General features: G+C 42.4%; 1 protein-coding gene across 1 annotated transcript in view; it reads left to right on the top strand.

Annotated features, from left to right (window-relative positions):
• Positions 1-23,127, top strand: part of ADGRG7 (adhesion G protein-coupled receptor G7) — a 1,214,738-nt gene extending 1,191,611 nt beyond the window's left edge. The window contains exon 16 of the mRNA XM_069204827.1: positions 17,759-23,127. Coding sequence (XP_069060928.1) covers positions 17,759-17,974 — 216 coding nt within the window. The 3' untranslated portion in view covers positions 17,975-23,127. The remainder of the gene's footprint in view (positions 1-17,758) is intronic.
• Positions 23,128-23,716: the final 589 nt, after the last annotated feature.

Below are 23,716 nucleotides of genomic sequence, written 5' to 3' on the forward strand. Positions count from 1 at the left end.
CAGTTGAGGATTGTTCCCCTCAAATGAACACATCAGGCAAGGTATACTCTGGAACTATCCTATCTTACGCAATAAACTGTAATAACATGGAATATTAGGGGTATGGCAGGCTCAGTCAGGAGGCACAAAATACTCTGTTATCTGAAATACGGGGGAGAGTTCACATTGCTGGGCTCCAGGAGAGTGGTATTATGAGCATAAGGGCAGACACTTCAAAGACATTAGAGGGGCCAGTTATTCCACACTAAATATTCAGCGTCTGCCAGAGGGGTGTTAATATGGGATCTTATTCACATGCACTGTCATGTGCAGGGCACACTGGGTGGGTATCCAATAATGCTCCTGGGGCTAAAGGCCCCTCACATAGTTTCAGTGCTATATTTGAACAGTCTCTGGTCACAGATGACCCTAGATTGTCAAGCATTGCTCACATGTGGAGAAGACTTTACTTGTTTGGCCGACCTGCACTGAAACAGGTCAGTCCCACCACTGCTAGGAGCAAATATCATCATAATGGCAAAATATGTCTCCAGTTGGAGAATTAACTAGGACCTTCAGAATTCCTGGAAAAATGCACTCCCAGACACCAAAGAATACTAATCTTCAATTCAATTCAGTGTATTTAATGTATGATCTGTGCCAATACTGGCAAACAAATATAAATACACAAATTAATAAAATACATACATTTAATAATTATTCACATTAAATAACGGGTTGCCTAATTTTAAAAATGTAAATACATAAAATCTGTTAACAACCTAATTACATTAAATCATTAAAGATACACATTTGGGGAAGCATTCATTTATGAAAGTATTATATTTTCACATTCCATTATATATTCTAGCTTTATTAACAGATGAACATTCATTATCCTTGTAATCAGTATTAACATAGATTTCTTCTCAGAATGGAAAATTGTGCAAAATAAGTTAAGGTGTTGCAGGTTTAATGGATCTATTGGACAAAGAGGACACATAGCAAGCATCTTATTTTCATTAGCTTGTAAACTCCATTTTATCTGATTAATTATCTGTCCATTTCTTAGTTTTTGCATCCATTTTCTGACATCTTTTGATTGAAATGTTGTGGGATAACAACAAGGTGAGCATTTTCCTTTTCCTTCTAAACAGTTTACATGAGTATATATAAAATCTTTCCTACATTAGGTTACAAAGAAATTATATGATGTTGAACTGCCTGTATATTTTAACATGTGTTTCCATGCATTTCTACTCTGTCTTTTATCCTATATATTCAATATATAAAGGCTAGATTTTATCCTAAGTATATCCTTCTTCCATTCTATATCTGATGTCAACGCCATAAATTTATTCAACAACAATAAGCTGGTTACTTACCGTTAATCTTCATTACTCTGAGTCTAGGTCTTTCTGTTGCAGTCCTTACCAAGAATGCAGTTCCCCTGCTCGGCAGAACACCATTCCCTAGTTAAATAAAAAACGTTTCTCCAAGATGGATCTAGAGGAGGGGGCTGCACAGGCCCCTTCCCGGGCCGAGTTTGGCCCAGGAGCCACCACCCCCGGGCCGAGTTTGGCCCAGGAACCACCACCCCCTGGGCCTGGCCATTAACAAAAATGGAGAGGAGGGCCACATGGCCCCTATCCCTGGGCTGTTTTTGGCGACCCAGAGACCCCAACCCCTGATGCACAGGCGTATGCTTGAAAAAGGGAGGGGGGCAGCACCGCCCCCTCCTAAAGCTATTAATGACCCTAGGGGCCCCATCCCCCAGGGCCAGCTCAGCTATGCCCCAGGGTGCCCACCAGTGAGGGCAGTAAAACCTCTGTTTGCTCTCGGTGGAATCTATTTCAAAGCTCCAACCAAGCAAACACTAAGTCAGCTCCTGGTGGGCAGGAGCATGAAAAAAACTCCGGCCCAATGGGAGCGGACTTTTCATCTGTTTCCCTTTCCATTGCAAAGTGGGTGGGAAAACAGATTTTAAAAATTGCTCCTGCCCACCAGCACTTCTTGCTGCTCCCTATGGGTTGGAGCAATGCAGGCTCCCAATGGTAGCAGAGAGACGGCGGGGCTGCAAGGGCATTGGCGCGCACCCTGCAGCCCCCAACAAAGATAAATTAGGTGCCCTGGTGGATTGGAACCTCATGCCCAATATTGGCCCAGGAACAGGGGCAGCATGCCCCCTCCTCATTGATAATGTGACCAGGCCTAACTATAATGTCCCTGTAACATTTGTTTTTTAAGTATGTTTATATATATTTATTTATTCCTTTCAGAAGATAGGAAGGCTCCAGTCACCATTTTAACTCCCTCCTGACGAGATGATCCATCCTTATTATCAGATTATAGTGTGAGACTCTGGCTTCCAAGTGACTAGAAGCTGGTTCCCAAGCAAACCTTGGAGAAATCTGGCCCAAGGAAGAACGGACAGAGTTGCCGCCATATTCACTTGAACATGTAACAGTGACATTACAGCTAAAACTGTGTGCAATATGAAATCTCAGATGTCCTATGATTTTTTTATTTATTCTGCATTTCAGAATACCTGCATCCATGTGAAACCTGGCTTCTATTTACACTATGGAGGGATTTCGAATGAAAACCTCCTTGTGCAGGGTATGGACCAGAGGAGCAATCACCTTAGTGAAACCTCTGGGAGCTAACTGAAAGTGGTCCACTCCATATCTAAGAACCTTTGACCTTGAAAGATATGGTTATGCAGATAAGCACCCTGCAGGTCTAGAGTGAAAAGAAAAACTAATTGAAGAATCATAGGAACAACATCTGGTAGCAGCCCATAGTGGTTCTGACTCAAAAATGTATTGATCTGAAACCCCGAGCTGGTCTGAAACCTTCTGAAGGCTTTTGCTCAAGAAATAAAACCATGCAGACTCTTTAACCTTGCTTCAGTGGAGGAACTCAGACTATGACTCTTTTCCACAGAGTGCTTGGCTTGAGTTTTTATTAGTGGTGAATTCTTTCACATATCCTCATTGAATAATATTCAGAACCCATGAGGGTGGAAGGGAAATGGCCTTTACATTGTTGTCTTAACCTCACATGCCTTTACCACAAATCCTTTGCCACTCACTGCCTGCACCATGCAATGCCATTACCACACACCCTTTACCACGTAAATGCCTTTACCACATATTTATTTTCCAAGCAAGTTAAGTATATTTAAGGTAAGTGTATGTGTGTGTATGTATGTGGGTGTGCATGTGTGTGTGTCTGTGTGTGCATGTGTGTGTATACATATATAATTTAGGGTTTAGAGGTAGGTAAGAGTATAGGGCAGTGAGAATATTTTTAATGGTCAGTAGGGTTATAGGGTAGTAAGGATATTTGTGGGATTTAGGGGTGGGTAAGTGTATAAGTGGTAAGGGTATTTTTACCCCAGCAAATAAACAGATAATGTATGTGTGGGTGTGTGTGTCATATATATATATATATATATATAATATACACACACACTTATTCACTGAGAAAGCCAAAGGTTGCAGGTATGTTATAGTTAGGTTGACGTGTTACCAATACAAAACCATAGAAATTCAGCAGTTAGAGTTATAGTTATACTTAGGTTAAGAAACTATAACCTGTGGCCTAAACTACAACTCACTCCCCCGCCATGCACAGGTTTTTCTTCAGTAATTTGGTCATTTGACTTCTAATGTTTCATTGATATTTTTACTGGTGTTATAAAAGTTGTCAAGAATTTTGTAATATCTGGGGTAATTAGCAGTGCATGTGGAGGGTGCAAGTTATAGTAACCTTAGGCCGTAAGTTATATTTACTTGAATTAACTCTAAAGATAACTGCTGAATTTTTTTGGTTTTGTGCAAGTAAATTCAGAACCTAACTATAAGGTCCCCGTAACCTTTGGGTTTTTAAAAGTGATTTTCTACGTTTTTTAAATTCTATTTCCTAACTATAACACCCCTGTAACCTTTGTTTTTTCAGTTTTTCAGTGAATTTCTATGTTTTTTTGGCGTAAAGTAATTTTGATTACTATACGTTAATTCACCACTACTACACGTGGCCTGTGAACAGTCCCTGCGGTCAACACCCCTAACCACAAAACCCTGTGTTTCACATGTCTTTTGGCCATGGGCAGCGGGAGTTGCTTGCAGGGCCTGTCTCTTTGGCTGTGAGAATAGATGTGAGCAGGTGTCTCTGGGATTGAAAGGGGCTATGAGAGTGTCTGTCTGGGTGTGAGAGTGGCTGTGATAACTTTTTTTCTGGGACTCGGCTGAAGCTGAGTCCCAACATAGCTGCCAACACTTCCTTGTTGAAGTGTTGGCAGCCAATCATATATCAGCAGGGGGCCAGTTGGATGCGCAGAGTATTCGCATGCCCAGATATCTATATTTTTTGCCCTATACTATCTCTAAAACCACTGAACAGATTTACACCAAAACACAAAAAGTGTGCTTAATGGACCAAGAGCTAGCTTTCTGCCAAATATGGTGTCATTCTGTCCAGCAGTTAGGGCCGTAGTTGTGTTCAAAATCTCTATAGGAAAATGCAGTCCCAAGTGCTTTGGGACCCCCCTTTTTCTCTACACCTGCTTGACAGATCCCCTCAAAACTTTCAAGACAGCAGCTGAACTGATCAAAGTATAAGATTTGAAAATTGTGGGAAGATTAGTAATGCAGCGCCAAAGTTATTGGCAAATCAAAAAACACTCTTCCTAGGGAAGCTAGGCCCTATCTATATGTACCTACTGGGGATCGGATTTCTGTTGCTTTTCTCCTTACAAAAAGACCTAGCCCTAAGGAACTTCTACAGGGTGGAAAAAAAGGGTTTTTTTGTGTGAAAAACCCTCACCCATCAGGGTTACCCCTTGGTGGCATGCTTCATCATTGGGTTTCCTCCCGTTCTGCTGCAGAACGAGGCATGCTACAACCGACGGAATTTGTGGGAGCACTGTTGTAGTTTTATAAATGTGAATACTAAGAAGGATGGGAGTGGTGGGGTCTTAGGTGAGTTAAAAATACCTGCCTCTGGATGGTATTACTAATTTAAAATGGCTCACAGGGGTGAACTGGTTAAAAGAGGGGTGTTGGAGGTGGGGTATTTTATGTACCTTACATCATAAACGGTCTACATCTTTCAGAGTATACCCCTAGACTCCTCTTCAGGACCAAGGTGGGCTCCCTAGTGTCACTCCTTGATTAACTACCACTAGTGAAAGCACTAATGTTAAATGCTCTGTGGTATGATGTGGTAGATACAACAAAAGTAAAGTAATACCCATTGGTAACAATGTCCTTCTGGTAAACCTGTGGAAAACGAAAGAATAAAGGTTGCTGCTTGTATTACTTATGGGTGTGCAGCTACAACCACCACTCAGCTATTGGAAAAAGGCACATCAAATAGACAACTACAAGACATACTACACTTAGAAAAACATATCAACACACGTTAAGTGCACTTACTTTGTCAAAGAGACTCTCCTGCTTTCTGCCTAATGTTCACCTCCCCGGGGGTCTGAAACATCACGGTTCCCGTGGGGGTCCGGTACTTAAGCTTAATGCCACTCACAAGACACGTATGGCACTAGACTGCTAAACATCCAAAATGGCGGTCATTGGTGTGTCGAAGAGGGGCTGTGAGTGCACCTTTCTTGAGTGTCCCTCAGAAATGCCTGATATTTCATGGGAATCTAAAATTAGGAGAAAAGTTAAAATGGAAAAAGTGACAGGAGGCTCAACTGACTCAGGGGTGTAAGAATAAAAGGACTTTCTGTTATGAACTTGTAAAAAAGGTTAAGGAAGAATGGTTATATATATTATCTACAACAGACCAAGTATCAGAAGCTCAAAAAAGATGTTAGCAAATTCTGCCCTGAGAAAGCTATGGCGATAGTCACTATCAGTGATAGGGAATCCCTTCCCTGTCACTGATAGGGTTCTTCCCTGCCCTCCTCCCTTTCCACAGGTTTGACCACCACCCCACTTCCTCTCCAGATCCACTCATACACGCCCCTCCCTTCACACATGCACACATGCATACACACACCCATTCCAACATTCATCCACGCATGCATACATCCATTCACACACATATCCACACACACTTAAATACATACATGCACACACGCATTCACACAACTCAACATACACGCACTCACACATCCATACATGCACACACTCACAACATGCAACACACACCCGCATACACGCACGCACAGACATTCACACACACACCCACACACACAACACCCCCCTGTTGGAGCACCTGACTTACCTGTAGTCAGGGGGTCCTCTGACAGGAGACGGGGCGCTGCTGCCAGCAGCAGCGTCCACCAGCAGAACACCGCCAGGCTGTATTATTCTCATAATACAGCCGGTGGCGGTCTACTGGCGGGGCGCTGCTGCTGGCAGCAGCACCACCTTACCGCCATCCGCCGGCTTGGCCACAGCCAGATTTCCTCCATCCTTCTGGCGGAAATCCGGCTGTGGTCATAATCCAGCGGACGGCTGGTAGCCGAGGTGACTGGCTTTTGGTGGCCGTCGCCGCGGCTGTAGGCGTTTTTTACCGCTGGGGTCTTAATGACCCCCTATGTCTCTTCAGGTGGAAACCCAGGGTATAACACTGACTCAGATTCATCTGACTCAGGCTCCAGTAATTCTGACTCTAATACGAGGGCACAATACCCAGGTAGAGGAAACATCAGAAGAAACAGGAGGGCAGGTTCCAGATCTGGGAGAGGGTGGACTATATATCCCATTTACCCACCCCTTTTTACACCAGGCCCCTTTGCACAAGATCCCCTACCACCTCAGTTATATCCTCCACCTTTTGATCACTGGGATTCCCATGGAGATCATTATTCACATTACTGTCCTTTTTTAGGAATAGGCCAAGGATGCCTGAGGGGCAAAACAAAGAAACAATCTCAGGTCCGACGGGCATCCAACCCAGAACAAGGGAGGATGTTAACACGGAGCATGACAATAGAGAGCACACAGAGTTGGGACAACCAAGCGGGCCCAAGCAACCACAAAGTCTAGTGGTAAATTTGAGTAAGCTAACACTTACCCACGCACAAACATGTGTCCTGGAGAAGGGTTTGGGTTTTGTCCCAACTACCCCTAGACAAATTCAGATTATGTATGGAAGCTAATGAATTTATCAGGAAGATTAACCTTAGATCCTATTTTGAGGACCGGCCACCTATTGTGGGTTCAACTATGGGTGACACTGGCCTACGCAACAAATCATATTTCACACCGCATGGTGCATCCATTCCAGTAGAAATTCTTGCCTTTGAACAAGCAGTCTTGAAGGACATCAATGAGACTGATTCTGACACTCTGAAGGTATTCCATAATACAACAAGGGATGAAATGAAAGCACTACAAGAACTAGCTAATAATACCAATATAGTCCTTAAACCAGCAGACATGGGGGGGCACCCTCATCATTCAGACCACAGAAAATTATCGGAAAGAGTGTCTGAGACAATTGGGCGATACACAAAACTTTGAGAAACTACAGGAAGATCCCACTGAATTCCTGAAGACTAGGATCACCAGTATGGTGGAGCAAGTGCTAGCGCATGACTGGATATCCGAGGAGGAAGGTGATTTCCTAATCAACAGAAATTCAGTGACTCCTTATTTTTATACCATTCCCAAGATTCACAAAAACCTGGAAACACCTCCTGGTAGACCTATTGTATCTGGAATTAATTCAGTTTTGGAACCTTTGTCCCGTTTGCTGATGCCTTCCTTAGACCCATAGTCCAAAACACGGACAAATACGTTAAAGACACGAAAGATGTACTGTGTCATTTAAAAGATAGACCTTTCGATCCTACGAATGAAACACTGTTAGGTTTGAATGTGGAAAGCCTGTACACCAGTCTCCCTCACTCTGACACTTTACGCATAATAGAGGAGGTAATTTCTTATTTAGATTGGGAATACCATACACCACGTAATGTGGTTATTGAATGCTGCTTCTGGGCTTTAACAAAAAACTTTTTTGAGTTTCAAGGCAACCTGTGCCTTCAAAAACATGGGACAAGCATGGGAAACACCTGTGTTCCTAGTCTAGCAGGTCTCTACGTTTACCATCTTGAGAAAAAGACAATTCTGAAAACCACTAACCCATATAGAGGTAACATTGCACTATGGAAAAGATACATTGGTGACATTTTGGTCATCTGGAAAGGGGACGAAACACAAGTGGGGCCTTTTTAAGAGTGACTAAATAGACAGGACCAGTTTCTGAGATTCACTCTGACAAAGAGCAAGGAACAGTTGGTTTTTCTGGACCCTAACATCATAGCAACCAATGGAGCCCTAAAAACCACCACCCATGAGAAACCGACAGCAAAGAACTGCTTGTTACTTTTCGATAGTGCCCACCCCTGCCATTTGAGGGAGCACCACCTGTTTGGACAGTTCCTCAGACTAAGGAGGAATTGTTCTGAGGTGTCTGACTACAAACAACAAGCCCAAAACCTTGCATCAAAATTTGAGACAAGGAAATGCCCCCCTAAAATCATCAATCAAGACACGAAACGAGCACACAACAATAACAGAGAGGCTCTCTTGGACACTCCTCCTCAAAAGGGAAAAGAAAAAAGACCTATTTGTATCACAACATTCAATGTAGTCTCTAGTCAAGTAAACAAAAACATTGGCGCATTTTGAATAGCAGCTTTTTGAACTTTCCTAACCGATGTTTTCCCACAAACATGACAAATTATAAGAGACATGCTAGTGCACACCTGCCCACGCCTGTCCAAGAGAAAACTGGACATTACCAACCTCTTATCTCCACCCACAGGACACTACCCATGTGGGAACTGCAACGTGTGCCATTTGACAAACGTGACCAAAAGGGTCCTTTTTAATGATAATACTACGTGCGAAATCAAGGATTTCACCAACTGCAACACATAGCGAGTAGTCTATATGATTACGTGCCCATGCAATTTACATTACATAGGAATGACCACCCGCAAAGTGAAAACTCGCATCAGTGAACATCAGAGTAATTTGAGATGTGGCCGCGCCACCAAAAAAATGTCCACTCATTTCATTAACAATGCACACACAGTGGAGGATTACCGGTGGGTTATCCTTGAACATCACAAAGAGGTTAAGAGCGAATCCTTCCTACCCAAAAGAGAACAACGTTGGGTTTTTAAATTATGCACACATCAATGTGGCCTCAATGAGAATATTCCTTGGAGCCAGTTAATGCAACACTAACATCAGGTTCACCCTGACAAGCGTGACGCCATAACAATTAGCAGGTCACACCCTTCCCTTTGATGATGTATATCACCATCCTTCCTTACACCTTTTTACAAGGCCATAACAGTGACACCATAACAATTAGCAGGTCACCTTTCCCTTTGATAATGTATATAATCATCCTTCCTTACACCTTTTTACAGGTCCATAACAGGGAGTCCTATTATTCTTACTCCCCAAAGACAGGTGAGCCTCCTGTCACTTTTTCAATTTTTCCTTTTTCCCTAATTTTACATTCCCGTAAAATATCAGGCATTTCTGAAAGTCACCCAAGAAAGGGGCCCTCGCAGCCCCACTTTGGCACACCAATGACAGCCATTTTTGATGTTTAGCGGTCTAGTGCCAGACGCGTCAACCAGCTGGGACGTGTGAGCGGCATTAAGCTTAAATACTGGACCCCCACGGGAACCGCAGTGTTTCAGACCCCGGGGGGGTGAGCATTAGGCTTAAAGGGGGAGTGTTGCTTTGATGAAGTAAGTGCGCTTAACGCTTTTGACTACACGCAGCGGTAGCGGCCATTCAGTGAGTCTAACTATGCTGGATATATTTTCAGCGTGTGACTGTAGGAAAGTACCATCTTGTCTGGCATGTTACCCCCAATTTCACTTATGTATGTTAGTTTTAGCCCTTGTGTCACTGGGATCCTGCTAGGCAGGACCCCAGTGCTCATAGTATGTGCCCTGTATGTGTTCCCTGTGTGGTGCCTCACTGTATCACTGAGGCTCTGCTAACCAGAACCTCAGTGTTTATGCTCTCTCTGCTTTCTAAATTTGTCACTGCAGGCTAGTGACTACATTTACCAGTTCTCATTTGGCACACTGGTACACCCATATAATTCCCTTGAATATGGTACTTAGGTATACCAGGGTATTGTGGTTCCAGGAGATCCCTATGGGCTGCAGCATTTCTTTTGCCACCCATAGGGAGCTCAGGCAATTCTTACACAGGCCTGCCACTGCAGCCTGAGTGAAATAACGTCCACGATATTTCACAGCCATTTTTCACTGCACATAAGTAACTTATAAGTCACCTATATGTCTAACCCTCACTTGGTGAAGGTTGGGTGCCAAGTTACTTAGTGTGTGGGCACCCTGGCACTAACCAAGGTGCCCCCACATCATTCAGGGCAATTTCCCCGGACTTTGTGAGTGCGGGGAGACCATTACACGCGTGCACTATACATAGGTCACTACCTATGTATAGCGTCACAATGGTAACTCCGAACATGGCCATGTAACATGTCTAAGATCATGGAATTGTCACCCCAATATCATTCTGGTATTGGGGGGACAATTCCATGATCCCCCGGGTCTCTAGCACAGAACCCGGGTATTGCCAAACTGCCTTTCCGGGGTTTCCACTGCAGCTGCTGCTGCTGCCAACCCCTCAGACAGGTTTCTGCCCTCCTGGGGTCTGGGCAGCCCCGGCCTAGGAAGGCAGAACAAAGGATTTCCTCTGAGAGAGGGTGTTACACCCTCTCCCTTTGAAAATAGGTGTGAAGGGCTGGGGAGGAGTAGCCTCCTCCAGCCTCTGGAAATGCTTTGATGGGCACAGATGGTGACCATCTCTGCATAAGCCAGTCTACACCAGTTCAGGGATCCCCCAGCCCTGCTCTGGCGCGAAACTGGACAAAGGAAAGGGGAGTGACCACTCCCCTGACCAGTACCTCCCAGGGGAGGAACACAGAGCTCCTCCAGACCTCTGCCATCTTGGAAACACAGGTGTTGGGGGCACACTGGACTGCTCTGACTGGCCAGTGCCAGCAGGTGACGTCAGAGACCTCCTCTGATAGGCTCTTACCTTTCTTGGTAGCCAATCCTCCTTTCTTGGTAGCCAAACCTCCTTTTCTGGCTATTTAGGGTCTCTCCTCTGCGGTATTCTTCAGATAACGAATGCAAGAGCTCACCAGAGTTCCTCTGCACTTCCCTCTTCGACGCCTGCAAAACCGCAACAAAGTAGCAAGATGACTACCAGCAACATTGTAGCGCCTAATCCTGTCGGCTTTCTCGACTGCTTCCTGGTGGTGCATGCTCTGAGGGCTGTCTGCCTTCCCCCTGCACTGGAAATCCCAAAGAAATCTACCGTGGGTTGACGGAGTTCTCCCCCTACTAACGCAGGCACCAAACTTCTGCATCACCAGTCCTCTGGGTCCCCTCTCATCTTAACGAGCGTGGTCCCTGGAACACAGGAACTATATCCAAGTGACTCCCCCAGTCCAGCGATCCTCCAGTCCAAGTTTGGTGGAGGTAAGTCCTTGCCTCCCCACTCTAGACTGCAAACCTGTGTACTGCGTGATTTGCAGCTGCTCTGGCTTCTGTGCACTTCTTCAATGATTCCTTTGTGCACAGCCTAGCCTGGGTCCCCAGCACTCCGTCCTGCAGTGCTCAACCCTCTGAGCTGGACTCCAACGTCGTGGGACCCTCCTTTGTAACTCTGCGTGGACTCCGGTTCACAAATCTTCTAAGTGCCTGCTCCAGTACTTCTGCGGCTGCTGCCTGCTTCTGTGGGGGCTCTCTATCAGTTGCTGTGCGCCCCCTCTGTCTCCTCCTCCAAGGGGCGACATCCTGGTCCTTCCTGGTCCCCAGTAGCACCCAAAAACCTCTACTGCGACCCTTGCAGCTAGCAAGGCTTGTTTGCAGTATTTCTGTGTGGAAACACTTATGCAACCTCCAGCACTGCGTGGGACATCTTCCATCCAAAGGAGAAGTTCCTAACCTTTTTCGTTGTTGCAGAATCCTTGGCTTCTTCCACCCAGAGGCAGCCTTCTTGCACCTTCATTCGGGGTTTCCTGGGCTCCTGCCCCCCCGGACACTATCGCGACTCTTGGACTTGGTCCCCTTGCCTTGCAGGTCCTCAGGTCCAGGAATCCGTCTTCAGTGCTTTGCTGGTGTTTGTGGTTCTTGCAGAATCCCCCTATCACGTCTATGTGTCCTATTGGGGCAGTAGGGGTACTTTACTCCTACTTTTCAGGTTCTTGGGGTGAGGTATCTTGGACACCCTGACTGTTTTCTTACAGTCCCAGCAACCCTCTACAAGCTCCCGTAGGTCTGGGGTCCATTCGTGATTTGCATTCCACTTTTGGAGTATATGGTTTGTGTTGCCCCTAGACCTATGTTCACCTATTGCATCCTATTGTAATACTACACTGTTTGCATTACTTTTCTTACTATTACTTACCTGTTTTAGGTTTGTGTACATATGACTTTTGTATATTACTTACCTTCTAACTGAGGGTACTCACTGAGATAATTTTGACATATTGTCATAAAAATAAAGTACTTTTATTTTTAGTACAGCCTAAGCTGCTAGAAACACCTCTATTCTACTAATAAGGGATAACTGGACCTGGCACATGGTGTAAGTACCACAAGGTACCCACTATAAGCCATGCCAGCCTCCTACAGTGACTACAAGCACACACCCCTCCCAGAGGATATGTGTAATGCGAAAACATAGACACTAAAAAGTAGGTCATGAATGCACTGCTTGTGTTTCTTAGAGGTGCCTCACATGTTGAAGTGTGTTGATATGTTTTTCTATATGTAGTATGTCTTGTATGTGTCTATTTTATGTAATTGACATGTACTTTTTTCGACGAGCAGGGTGGTGGTTGTAATAGCTCCACACCCATAAGTAATACAAGTAGCAACCTTTATTCTTCCATTTTCCACAGGTTTTCCAGAAGGACATCGTTACCAAAGGGTATTACTTTACTTTAGTTGTATGTACCACATCATACCGCAGAGTATTTAATGTTAGTGCTTTCACTTGTGGTAGTTAATCAAGGAATGACACTAGGGAGTCCACCTTGGTCCCAAAGAGGAGTCTAGGGGTATACTCCGAAACATGTAGACCGTTTAGGAGGTAAGGTACATAATATACCCCACCTCCAGCACCCCTGTTTTAATCATACCACCCCTGTGAGACATAATAAATTACTCATACCATCCAGAGGCAGGTATTTTTAACTCACTTAAGACCCCACCACTCCTATCCCTCTTAGTATTCACATTGATGAAACTACAACAGTGCTCCCTTGTATTCCGTCGGTCGTAGCACGCCTCGTTCTGCAGCAGAACGGGAGGAAACACAATGATGAAGCATCCCACCAAGGGGTAACCCTCGTGGGTGAGGGTTTTCACACAAAAAATCCCTTTTTTTCCACACTTTGGAAATTCCTTTGGGCTGGGCCTTTTTGTAAAGTAATATAGGCTCTAAGGAGGACAGACTCAACCCTAAAAAAACCTCCTTCTCCCTCTTTGTTAGTATAGCTTTTCTCCTTACACCTATGAACTGCTGATTTGTGGCTAATGCACATGACTGGAAACTCTTCTTATATAGTGATTTTGAGGAATGAGTAAACTGTTTCAATTCTTACTTAGATTGGTTTCTAGATGAAGAAGTTTTGCCTTTGTAAGCCAGCTTTGATCCACCAATTCGCCAAACTATTTCTTCTCAAGAATAAAATTCTTAACAGCTTTTTTCAGGAGTGTCATCCTCATATGATGTTTAGCTAGAATTGAAGCACCTGCGGTTAACACCAATACCCTAATTACATCACATGAAAGTTCTGGAAGGAATAAAGCTTATTATTCCATGCTATAAAGCAATTCTGAACAGACATAACAGAACTGCATTGCTCCTGCTAGAAACTCAAAGTCCTTCATCCACGATTGAATGGTACACACCTCATAGGTGCCTGCCTTCGAAACCAAAATATTGCCAGCATAGGATTTTGTCATTTCACTTCAACCCTCTTGTCACAGGAGTACAGTCCTCTGGATTCAATAAAGATGGTTAAAATTATGTATGGGAAGAATTGCATCTGAATTTTCCAGAATATACATTCTCTGAATAAAACATGGGTTGTTTATTTTGCCCTTGCCTCATCATTCTCTCAGAATCAAGATCTTAATTTTACCATTAATAGGTACAACCATCTTTGGAGATCTGTCACGTTGAGTTAAAGACCGTGATCATCTTTTTTTGATGGAACTTCAGGAAACTCTATGTTTTTCCTCACCTGATTCAAAATGTGGCTTATTTCTTCCTGCTTAACATACTTCTCAAAACATGAAGTACTAGAATTCACAACAGAAGAACTGGTAGATGATTAATGGCAGTACTATTAGTAGTGCTGTGATGTCTGGACCTCCTCTCTCTTTCTCAGGAAAAGAATTTAGCAATAGCTTCCTCCATCATTCACTGAATTTCATTGGCGGACATACTTTTCGAATGATAAAGAATAGAAGAAGTGATCCTAGAACCACCCCTGATACCTCTGTTCTCATCATCATTCAAGGAAAGTGCTAGAAAAGTATGGAAAGTCATTTCCCTTCCTAGTTGCAGGTAGTAATGAAAAAGGCCTGATTGTAGGGGTTAAAGTGGTTAGAAAAAAGCTTTTCCATCACCAATCATAAAACAAACTGAGACCTAACCAATGTCAATATTTCTTTACTAACTCTAATACATTTTTTAACTAATGAACAGAATGTAAAGCAAGCCTAGTCATTACTGAAAAACAATGAAAGAAAGGCCTAGTTACTCACTAAGTGCATATTGCATCAGAGCATCAACTGCCTCTGAACACAAAGACGTTACTAGACTTACTCTTCGGTGAGAGAATATTCCTTCATTCATGCCAAGCAAACATTGCAGTGCAAATCCCAAACCATTGCCTTTCTAGCTGTATGGATGTGAAAGCCTCCTACTACACCTTGCACCCCAGCCTGCATCACAGAACACTACTTGGAAGAGAACTGCGTCTACCGCAGGGCCAACGGACTGCCAGACCCACTTTGCCACACCGTCTCCCTGGACCCTAGAAATCTCCTCTAGGACCTTTCAACCATGACCTGAGTGATTCAGAGGCCAAGAGAGAAGAACTCTAAACTTCCGGCTGTGCTCCACACTCGGCTATGGAAAGAAAAGAAAAACAGAAATCATGCAGCAACTGCTACTATCCATTGAAAAAAATGGCAGGTTGTGCTGGGGTAATCACTTCTGTTACATGCTCACAGGAAGTAAGGCAGGTAAAGAGATGGGTTTGTGAATGGATTACAGCTTAGTAAGACTGTGTAGGAGGCAGATCTGGCTAATAGTACAAGGAAGATATTGTAGAAGAAGTAATGCTTTAGACTATATCGAAAATGTCTAAAGCAAATAAGATCAGAATTGCTGAGATAAAAATAAAATGGAGGATTTAACTCAAACGTTTTTCAGGTGTTAGCTTGTGGTCCTCCCGGAACCCCTAAGGATACCCAAATGGACAGTACTTTTATCTGAGGAAGGTGGCAACCCTGGTTGGAAGTAATAATAGGAAATAATAGGAAGCAGTTGAGAGTATCTATGGAGAGAATTGTATGTGGTGCCACCGCTTCACAGGTTTGAGAACCAAGTTGATCTGGTGGTTAATTTGTTTCAATACCCAACATATTACTGATGTTGTAGTTGTGGTTTGCATTTATTAGACTAGCACACCTGACAGCTATGGTTTATAAGTGAGTAGCCCTAGACAGAGTTCTGGTGACAGATTGTGAAGTAGCCACCACACTTACACACTGTTTATTTTTTATGATAATGAAACTAAGGACAGTTTTTCAGATTCAGGTGGAAAGCACTGATGAATTGAAACCTTGAGCACACGAATTACTCAACATTGTACAAACAAATATCTTGAGTTTTCCCATGTCAAGTTGCTGGATCAATTGCCACCATCAACACCATCATTAATATCTTGAGCACTAATAACACTACCACCATTAACATATCAATGCCATCAACACAGACACCGCCACCGCCACCATGACTATTACCAGTATCATTCCTACCAATACTACAGCCACCACCAACTGAACATACCATCAAAACCATATCGAGAGTACCACAACGGACATTACACCAGTTCAGTTTCACAAAAACCAACATCAATACCACCTGTACCAAACCCACCTAAACTATCACCACTAATAATACCAGTACCACCAGCACCACCGATGTCATTAAAACCACCAATTTCACATCATCACCAGTACAATAATACTACTACTGCCACCAACAATACCATCACCACCAATACCACACAAAACCAAAGACCACATCTACCTATACCTCTGCTTCCATAACCACCAATACCTTCATTGCCACTAATGCCATCACTACCAATGCCACCAGTGATACCACCATCAATACCACTGTCACAATGCAATTAGCAATAGTACACCACCACTTCTACCAGTGCTACCAGTACCACCACTGCCAATACCATCACCACTACCAATACTGCGGATACTACTACCATAACTGTCGCATTACAAATACAACATCCAATACCTCAACAGTACAACACCACCAAAACCACCACAAATACTACCAGCACCTACATCACTACAACTACCACCACCATTTCCAAAGATTGATAAAGCTAATAAGTCTAATTTCAGTATGCTCCTGCATGGAAACATAATTTGTGCTTGACTGTATTTGCATACTTTGTCATGAGTTTAGCATATTTAGGGATATAGAGGAAAGTCCTTGTACCATTATTCAAGTCACTAGGCATTTTCAGACACTTAGGGGCATATTTACAAGGAACTGGCGCATTGGCTCCGATGTGTCAGTTTACTTGTGTTGCCCTGCACACCCCTAACGACACCATGGTAGCGATGTACTTACATTACGGCGCACATGGCGCTCATTAGCACAACTTAGCCAAAATTGTGGTGCTTTGCTGGACTAGTGCCAAACATGTTGACGCTAGTCCAGCAAAGCTCAGGGAAGCCCATAGGATACAGCGTAGCACGTGTCAGTTTAACGCCTGCCCAGGGCAGACATTAAAGAATAACACTAGAATGGCGCAGTGAAATCTTGTAGATTTCACTGCACCATTATTTTGGGCCTCCCTGCAGGGGAATGCCTCCGTGGCATACAGTATAGCTGGTGCAGGTATAATGTGGCGCAAGGGTTTACAAAGTGGTGCACTGGACCAATGCGCCACTTTGTAAATATGGTGCAGGGTGAGGGCCTGTTTAGCACCGCCGTAGCGTTAAAAAAATGATGCTACGGCAACGCTAAGGGGAGGCAGGGGCTTATAAATATGGCCCATAGAAGCTGTACTATTTTACAAATAAGCAATCTTAGTAGCTGGTACTTTTACAGTCCCAAAATTGCTCTACAGACTTGAAAAGTTCGGTGCAACTACTTGAGCAGGATTAGTAAAGGATGACACTTTTCTATTCTGGACTCCTTGTAACTTGGAACTGGCAGGAAAAACTGGAGAATGTTTGATGCGTTCATTGCACTTATTGACTTATTGAGTGCCGTAGTGTTTTTAGTTGAAGGCTTTGGATTTCAATATTTTTATGAATATTCAATTTTGTATGTGTGTTTTTATTGCAGCGATGTTATTCAACATTGACTCAATAATACACACTGATCGTATCCCAACGCTTCTGTAAAGTGTATTTCCACAATAACCCAGAGCTTTTGTGTCTTTTATACAGGGCCTGCAAATATTTGTTCTCTACACTCTGAAATCTCCAGTCTTCCTGAAGCAAGTTACTAAGTTATTTAATAAAGTGTCAGCTCCCATGATATACATCCATTCTGATAAGTATCATATGATAAAACGTCGTGCTAAGACCACAAATGAACGTTACAAGTTACATGAGACTACAACAGATTCTACGGAGTTTACTTTATCCACCACAGCCAATTGAAATGCCATCGGAGCAAAGAAAAAATGCAATGTAATTGAATAAAAAAAGATGATTTGTTTAAAAAAAGAAATATAGTATGGGATTGTAGCACACGGAATTATGCATGGGACTGTTTTGTAATTTAAACATGTGATTTATGAGCTGTTTGTAAATAAAAAAAAAGATTCACCCGCATCACTCACCATTAAACGCTATAATATTTTGGGATCTCGTTCTGCTGCGTGGAAGACACGCCACTCAGACTTGTCCTTGTCTAACATGACGGGGGCTTCTTTATTAATTTAAAACTATGTATCAGGTTTTTGAATGAAAAAGATACATTCCAACCCCTTGAAACATAACACGCCGCTTCTACAAATGCATTATAAATGTTATACACAAGGGGTGGGTCAGCACGGGCGCAGTGAAGCTCCCGCACTACCAGCTTCGGCAGAGGTCAGAATAACTTTTTAACTCTAAAGATAAAAGCCCAAGCTAATAAATATTGCACTAAAGAATAAACACAGCAAAACTGTGGGGCGGGGCAAAAGGGTCCGAACACGTGACAGAATGAAAGGGAAATGATGGCAATGAAAAAAATAGGTGAGAGGCTCCCGGAGTGAGACAACAAGATAGAGAAAAGTAAGACTGCAAAGAGTGAAACATCGTCAGAAAGTAAAGAGGCGTCGTTGAAAGAAGGGATAAATGAAGACTGGAGGGAAATTAAAGGTGGAAAAAAGGAAAGAAAAAATCAGAAAAAAGGAAGATAAAATGAGGGAATGAAAAACAATGGTGGCTGGAAAGATAAAGAAAAAGGATATCAGAAAAAAGGAAATATTGAAAAAGGTTAATGGAATAGAGGAATGAAACACAAAGGAAGGAAAAAGGAAGAGTAAAGAAAGGAAGGAAATAAAAAATAATTAAAGAAGAAAAGGCAAAATGGAACGTAGTGACAAATCGACAGGAAGGAATTAAAAGAAGAAACGAGGAAATGTGTGAAGGAAGTAACGATTCGAGAAGGGAAAACAGAAGGGAAGAATGGTAGCAAGAAGACAAGATGGAACTGAAGATGAATGGACAGAAGGAAAGCAAGATGGAAAGAAGGTATTAAGAGAGTGGAATAATGGAATTAATTCTATAAAATAGAAAAGAAATGCGGAAACAAAGTTTAAAAAGATAGAAGGGACGAATGACAGAGAGAAACAGAGAAAAAATGAATGTTGAATAAAAGAAAAGAAAGACCATAGAAAAAAAGAAAGGATGAATTAAATGTAAGAAGGCATGGAGGAAAGAAGAAAGAAAGACGGAAAGTCTGGTAAACATGCAGCTGTTTGGCTAAATTATTTTAAAATTGTTCTGTAAGAGCATCATGTAGTACTATTTTTCAAGGGGGAACTGGTGAACAGTTCTCATATACATGCATAATAATTGTCGGGATCTCTCCCTTTGCTCATATGTTTAGTGTCTCATGGCTGAAAGTTGGGTGCATTTTATTTTTCTAGCTACTCCCTTGGGGTGGGTGTAGTTTTACTTTCCATATGAGTGATGTAACATTGGCAATTATTATATAATACTCTATGTGATATATACCTATCTAGCCATAAGCTGGCTTGCTTCTACGGTGTCAAACTGTATTGTATGGTTTATTGTATTGTAATTGTATTTATATAGTTCTTACTACCCCTAATAAGGTGTTGAAGTGCTTTACGGCAAGTAGCATACTACTCCAGAACCCAAGGTTAGTGGTTAATTCAGTGGTTATTGTTGGTTAATGTAATTAGTCATGTGCTTTCCAAAAATAAATCTCTGTGCATTTAGTCCAATTACTGTATGGTGGCTTATATAAATACCAGTTAGGTGTGATCATTGGTGGGGGCTATGTGGTTTCAGACGAATGGTTGGTGAGGTAGCCTGGCAGAGATTAGGTAATGTTAGGTTACAAGGATAGGGTTTTAATGAGGAGAGGTTGTGATCTGTGAAATGAGGTATCAGCAAATTCAGAATTAAAATGGAAAGGATTAAGCTGGATAGACGTGGGACCGAGAGAAGGCTAGACTCGGAAATAGAAGGCATGCAGAGGATGGAATATAAGAAGAGGATCACTGAAAAAAGGACAGAGAGGTATCAAGCAGGAGTAAAGTCAGGGTAAATTTTCCATGCAGGGCTTTAGGAGTATAGTGGGAGAAGGCTATCTGAGATAGCAAGCAATCAGTGGATGTACGCTGTAGAAAGAAATACAATTATACATAGTGCTCCATTTCCAGGGCAGATACCTTAAACGTGATTCTAAGTATATAAATCTTTTAAACAATTAAGAGTCCTCGCCTACTGTGTGTCAAGATTAAGACAACCCTTTCACACTTGAGTGAAGTATCCCAATCTTGGCACAGGCTCTGGTTGTTGCACAAGGGGAGTTGGTGCCAAAAAAGAAAAGGTCCCATTTTAAAATCTTAACTCAGTAATCTGTAATAAAAGATTTTTCACTCATTCGCTAAAAATTGGTTATTTGGTGCTGGTTGAGTGTCTCACAAATGCACAATGCACAGTCAGATGTATGCCCTGTTTTGTCATCTATTCCCATCCAAGTGAATTTTGTGTGTGTCGGTGTATGTGACCATTGTAGTATATGCATTGCATATGTAAGCACTGGAGGGTGAGAGGCCTGTGGGTTGCATTTTGAAAGCCCCAAGCCTGTTCCTATGCACAAGAAGGGGGCAGTGGTATTTTCCCAGACAACGGAAGTGTATCATGAGTAAGCAAGAGTGAAAAAACCTAGAAAGAGAAGTGATGACAAAGGAGATGGGTCTCTTATAGAATTTTGATTAGGTCCTTTTGCTGAAAGGGGCTCCTGACAGTCTTCCTATAGGAATCCCACTTGGTGGTTAGTGGTAAGGGTGAAAGAGGCTGCAGTCTCTGTTGTTCCGAGTGAAAAGTATTCTTTAGCTAAAACCACCCTTTAGTCTCTTTCCTGATCACTGTTTGTGTGGCTGTTGATAGCCAGATGCAGATAGTTCACACCTCTTTGTGCCTCTGATGTGGTTACTCCAGGCTGGAGACCACCCTGCTGTGAGGAGCATCACCCCACACAAAATCTCTGTCTTCAGAACAGCATAGAAAGGCAATTGAAAATAAAACCACCCCACACCAGTTTTCCCCTTCAGTCCAATGTGGATTCCACCAACACAAATATAGTGTTGTACAGGGAAGGAGGTCAACACGGAGCTCCAAAATCACACCCCCAGAAGCCTCCAAAGGACATTCTACTAGTGGAGAAAAGTCCAACGTGGGAAGGTGTGAATGAAGGTCTGATGACTGGATGCAAAACCGTTGGAGAAAATCCATGTGTGCCACACTTGGTTCATTGGACATTTGGACTAAGGCCATCATAACAAAGCGGACTGGCCCTTCTCATCACAATGCCAGATTTTTGCATACAGTGTACTGCGCAGGTCAGCAATCACACACCTGAGGAATGCCAAACCCCCTGCTGCTGCTTTGTCTCCACGTCAACCACCCAAAGCCTTTTGGTCTTTCAACTGCTCTTTAAAAAAATAGTAGCCAGCACAGACCCCAGGGTAGAAAGGTACTGACTTCAAAATGTTGCAGCAGAAAAAAGAAAACATTGCAGTGTTAAAATTCGAATTCTGCAATACCTATGCTCAAGTAAATAATTAAGCACTGATCTCTATTCTGTAATGCTGCCTGGATAGAACCTTTGCCCTATTAATAAATGAATTAGGATAAACTTCTTGACTACTTTGCAGATTAAATTTCCTGTTAGACATATCTTCAGATGAATGACTGCTTAAAAGCTCTGGTGTAGACGCATGAGGCTTATATGAGAGTATGTGCACCTGTTAACGCTGAAATTTTACTAATGAATTTTCATGTATTCTGAATGTTGAATCTGCATAGCAAATGAGTTAACATAGAACAATAATACACAAGTTTGAAAATATGCCTATTTGAGTGACCACCAATAATCACAAAATGTACTTATTAATAGCTTATTAATGTAAAATGTTGAGCTTATATTTGGATTAATGTAGTAATATGTCCTATTAATGGTTATATATTATGTATTTGCTTTATTAATAATAGGCCTTAATTTAGCGAGGTCTTGGGCCTAGTTGCACAGCCTTATGTCAAGTTGCATTGCTTAGATGAATTATGAAATGGCTGCTTAGAGAATTTAATTGTAATTTTCCATTGCATTTACCGAATGTAAGTAGCTAGAATTCTTTCCCATGAGAACTGCTTGCAAGAATATGTTGTACTAGCTAAGGAAACTTTGTATAACTTAGTGTGTGTAAAGGCGAGGTTCGCAGGAGCTGACAATGGATGCACTGACTGGAGTTTAAGCTGATACAAATTTGTTACCTGACGAGCCAAATGACGGGAACAGGAGAAGAGGAGCCAATCATTGACATGTGAACAATGGTTTAGTAAATTCTTAGATTTGAGGTTCTACTTTCGTTTGACTAAATGTAAACATACGATTCTTTGACCAATCGCAATGTGAGAAGTAGTTTTAGGGAATCTAACTTAGCCAGACTGCACGGAGATGAGAGAGGCCATTCTTCACTTTTTCTTGACCATCCCGAAATGAGAAATGCTTATCTTTTCCTAACTTTGTTGCTGAGAAGCGACACTCTGTTATGTCGGTTCCTGAGATATTTCTATCTTGAACTTTATTGCTGAATTCCAATACTTTGCTGACCGAACACATGTCCAATTGATGAAGAAAGTCACAGCTTGCTGAACCATACAAGACAATGTTACTGATTGCTATGTCTATTTGCTTTTGTCTTTAGGTACCAATCACTAATTTTGATAGAGCCATAGTTAGATCTTTTTCCAAATTTGTGTTGACTAAATTGTTTTGAATGAAGCCCAAACATGCTTTTCTAATCAGAAGATTAGTTAGGAATACGCACTGATTGATGCCTGCTACATATTAACAGTCGATGTCTTTTCTTTGCTGAATCTAAATGTATGCCATTTCTACTGCACCGTTATTCTTGCTACTGATTTGTACTGTAACTTTAGAATGTGTAGTGGTCCAAGCTTTGATTAAATTGGAATTCTTTAGAGGATTTGGTCAACCAGTATTGTTTCTGTATGCATATCATTTGATTTTGAGACTAAGTTACATGATTTTAGCATTGTTAATATAGGGAAATATACATTCTAACTTTACATAAAGGTGTGGTTATTCACGACCAAGGGGTCATGGTGTGTGGAAATTACTGACTCTGAAGATTATTGAGAATATTGTTAGGTATTGCTATTTATTTGTATTGGAACTGAGTCTTATGGTGGGAACTAATCTAGGTGCGGTCAAAAGGTCCATTGAACCTCTAACGAGTCCCCTTATAAACTTATGATAAATAACCAAATAAGGCCAGAAGGCTAACACATCAAAGCCACTTCAGCGTCTTGGGCAACATTGTAGGAAAGTACCATCTTGCCTGGCATGTTACCCCCATATTTCACTGTATATATGTTGTTTTAGTCTATGTGTCACTGGGACCCTGCCAGGCAGGGCCCCAGTGCTCATAAGTATGTGCCTGTATGTGTTCCCTGTGTGATGATTAACTGTCTCACTGAGGCTCTGCTAACAATAACCTCAGTGGTTATGCTCTCTCTGCTTTCCAAATTGTCACTAACAGGCTAGTGACCAATTTCACCAATTCACTTTGGCATACTGGTGCACCCATATAATTCCCTAGTATATGGTACTGAGGTACCCAGGGTATTGGG

This window comes from Pleurodeles waltl, chromosome 8, assembly GCF_031143425.1.
Source record: "Pleurodeles waltl isolate 20211129_DDA chromosome 8, aPleWal1.hap1.20221129, whole genome shotgun sequence".
Taxonomy (NCBI): Eukaryota; Metazoa; Chordata; class Amphibia; order Caudata; family Salamandridae; genus Pleurodeles; species Pleurodeles waltl.